The 1,910-nt window shown below is 41.5% G+C and overlaps 1 protein-coding gene across 1 annotated transcript; it reads left to right on the top strand.

Annotated features, from left to right (window-relative positions):
- Positions 1-254: 254 nt before the first annotated feature.
- LOC120127285 (probable WRKY transcription factor 48) lies at positions 255-1,690 on the top strand. The gene is made up of 3 exons (XM_039145227.1): positions 255-854; positions 980-1,123; positions 1,238-1,690. The coding sequence occupies exons 1-3, from the start codon at positions 337-339 to the stop codon at positions 1,656-1,658; spliced, it is 1,083 nt and encodes a 360-aa protein (XP_039001158.1). The 5' UTR covers positions 255-336; the 3' UTR covers positions 1,659-1,690.
- The last annotated feature ends 220 nt before the right edge of the window (positions 1,691-1,910 follow it).

Genomic DNA, 1,910 nt, shown 5'->3' on the forward strand with positions numbered 1-1,910 from the left:
TATTTATCGTAATTACGTAAAAAGTTATAATTTATGACGACCGGTTAAACCGGTTAACAATACGCGTAGGCAAAAGTGGACCCAAACAACGAGAGGGCGGTCCAAAATCAATAAATGCCCTCAATACCGTATCTCTCTTTGTTTCGACACGTACCGTGTTCATAATTGACCGGCAAATGTCGGTCACTTTCTTCATAAAAAAATCCAAGCTGTTCTCAAAATCCTAAGAAAAAAGAAATCCATTTCACACTACAACACTCTGCTCCCCCATTTTGTGTCTTTATTTTCTTTTTGCAGTTCAATCAAAAGGAAAAAAAGAATACGTGAATAAATTATATGGAGAAGAAGCAAGAGAATCCTATGGCGAATATGAGATTTCCCGACGATATTCCGCCGGCAGCCTTTGGTGGTGGTGGTGGTGGTGGAAGCATCTTTGACATGGCTGGAACATCATGTGAAGCGAGTGGTGGTGGTGGGGATAAGTGGGAGACGTTAGGTTTCATGGATTTACTCGGCATCCATCAAGATCTTGTCTCTCCTTTATTCGATTCTTTTAATCACTCTCCGATTCTCCTTTCACCACCACCACCACCATCGTCGGGTGAGCTAGCAGCAGTGTTCGATCACCACCACCACGACATGTTATTAAACAAGCTCGACACTAACAACAACACTAAGCAGCAGAACCTCCACCAGGGCAGCCTCTTGTCCGCCGTGCCGGAATCTTCCGAGGTCTTGAACAACCCTGCAACACCAAACTCTTCTTCCATCTCTTCTTCCTCCGATGAAGTAACCGCAAATGATGAGCGGAGCAAAGCTGGGGATCACGATGATGAATACAGGACAAAGAAACCGTAAGCCTTTTCATCTTTTGTAAGTTATGCGTTATATATACACATATATATGTAACTATATATATATACACACTTTTTTTTCCTAGTTTTTACTGGTTTTTAAAGTAAAGTTTTAATGGGTTTAGGTTGAAACCCAAAAAGAAGAATCAAAAAATACAAAGGCAACCGAGATTTGCTTTCATCACCAAGAGTGAAATCGATCACTTAGATGATGGCTATAGATGGAGAAAGTATGGTCAAAAAGCTGTGAAAAACAGCCCTTATCCCAGGTATATATTATGATCCACTTTTGGTTTAATTAGTATTATCATTTATGAGTATGTTGCTTTTTGATTGTGGGATTTTAATATATGATTGTGGGGGGGGGGGGGGGGGGGGAACAGGAGCTATTATCGTTGCACTACTGTGGGGTGCGGGGTGAAGAAGAGAGTCGAGAGATCGTCCGACGATCCGACCACCGTCGTCACAACATACGAAGGCCAACATTCACATCCGTGTCCGATAATGCCCCGTGGAACCATCGGATTCGCAATCGATTCCTCGAGTTTCGGCTCTCCGTCGTCTTTCATTGTTCCTCAGCCGCAACAATTACAACCCTTTGTATATACATCACCGCCTTCTTTGAACATCACCGCAACGAGCTCAAACTCGAACCATCATCCCTCGTTCAATGCATTTTTTCAATACAAACCACGTTTTAACGATCAGAACTCTTCGGCTTTAGCACTTGGGGACCATGGGCTTCTTCAAGACATCGTTCTCACACCGACGAGGAGAGAGGCAAGGGAAGAAGAAGATCAGTAGGTAAAAAAAACATGGGGTTTAAATTTAATTAGTTATGTTTAGCACTGGTATGCAGTTTTTTTCTAACTTCATCACCATTTTTAATTCTGTAAAATCATCAGATCATTAGTCTTTTCAATAGGTACTCGATTTTTCTTGTGGCTAATCTTGGTATTTAGAGAGTATTCAACCATGGAGATATTGGGTTTTGTTTGCTCTTTTGTTTTCTTCTTTGATCTCTCTCTATTTCAATGTGTGCACCATGCATATTGA

The sequence above is a fragment of the Hibiscus syriacus genome, unplaced genomic scaffold (assembly GCF_006381635.1).
Source record: "Hibiscus syriacus cultivar Baekdansim isolate YM2019G1 unplaced genomic scaffold, ASM638163v2 tig00110467_pilon, whole genome shotgun sequence".
Lineage (NCBI taxonomy): Eukaryota > Viridiplantae > Streptophyta > Magnoliopsida > Malvales > Malvaceae > Hibiscus > Hibiscus syriacus.

Bases quoted from the DNA above. Each gene is read 5' to 3' on its own strand.
- LOC120127285 (XM_039145227.1), top strand. From the start codon at position 337: ATGGAGAAGAAGCAAGAGAATCCTATGGCGAATATGAGATTTCCCGAC. The intron at 855-979 runs GTAAGCCTTTTC...TAATGGGTTTAG, and splicing joins GAATACAGGACAAAGAAACC to GTTGAAACCCAAAAAGAAGA. The intron at 1,124-1,237 runs GTATATATTATG...GGGGGGGAACAG, and splicing joins AAAAACAGCCCTTATCCCAG to GAGCTATTATCGTTGCACTA.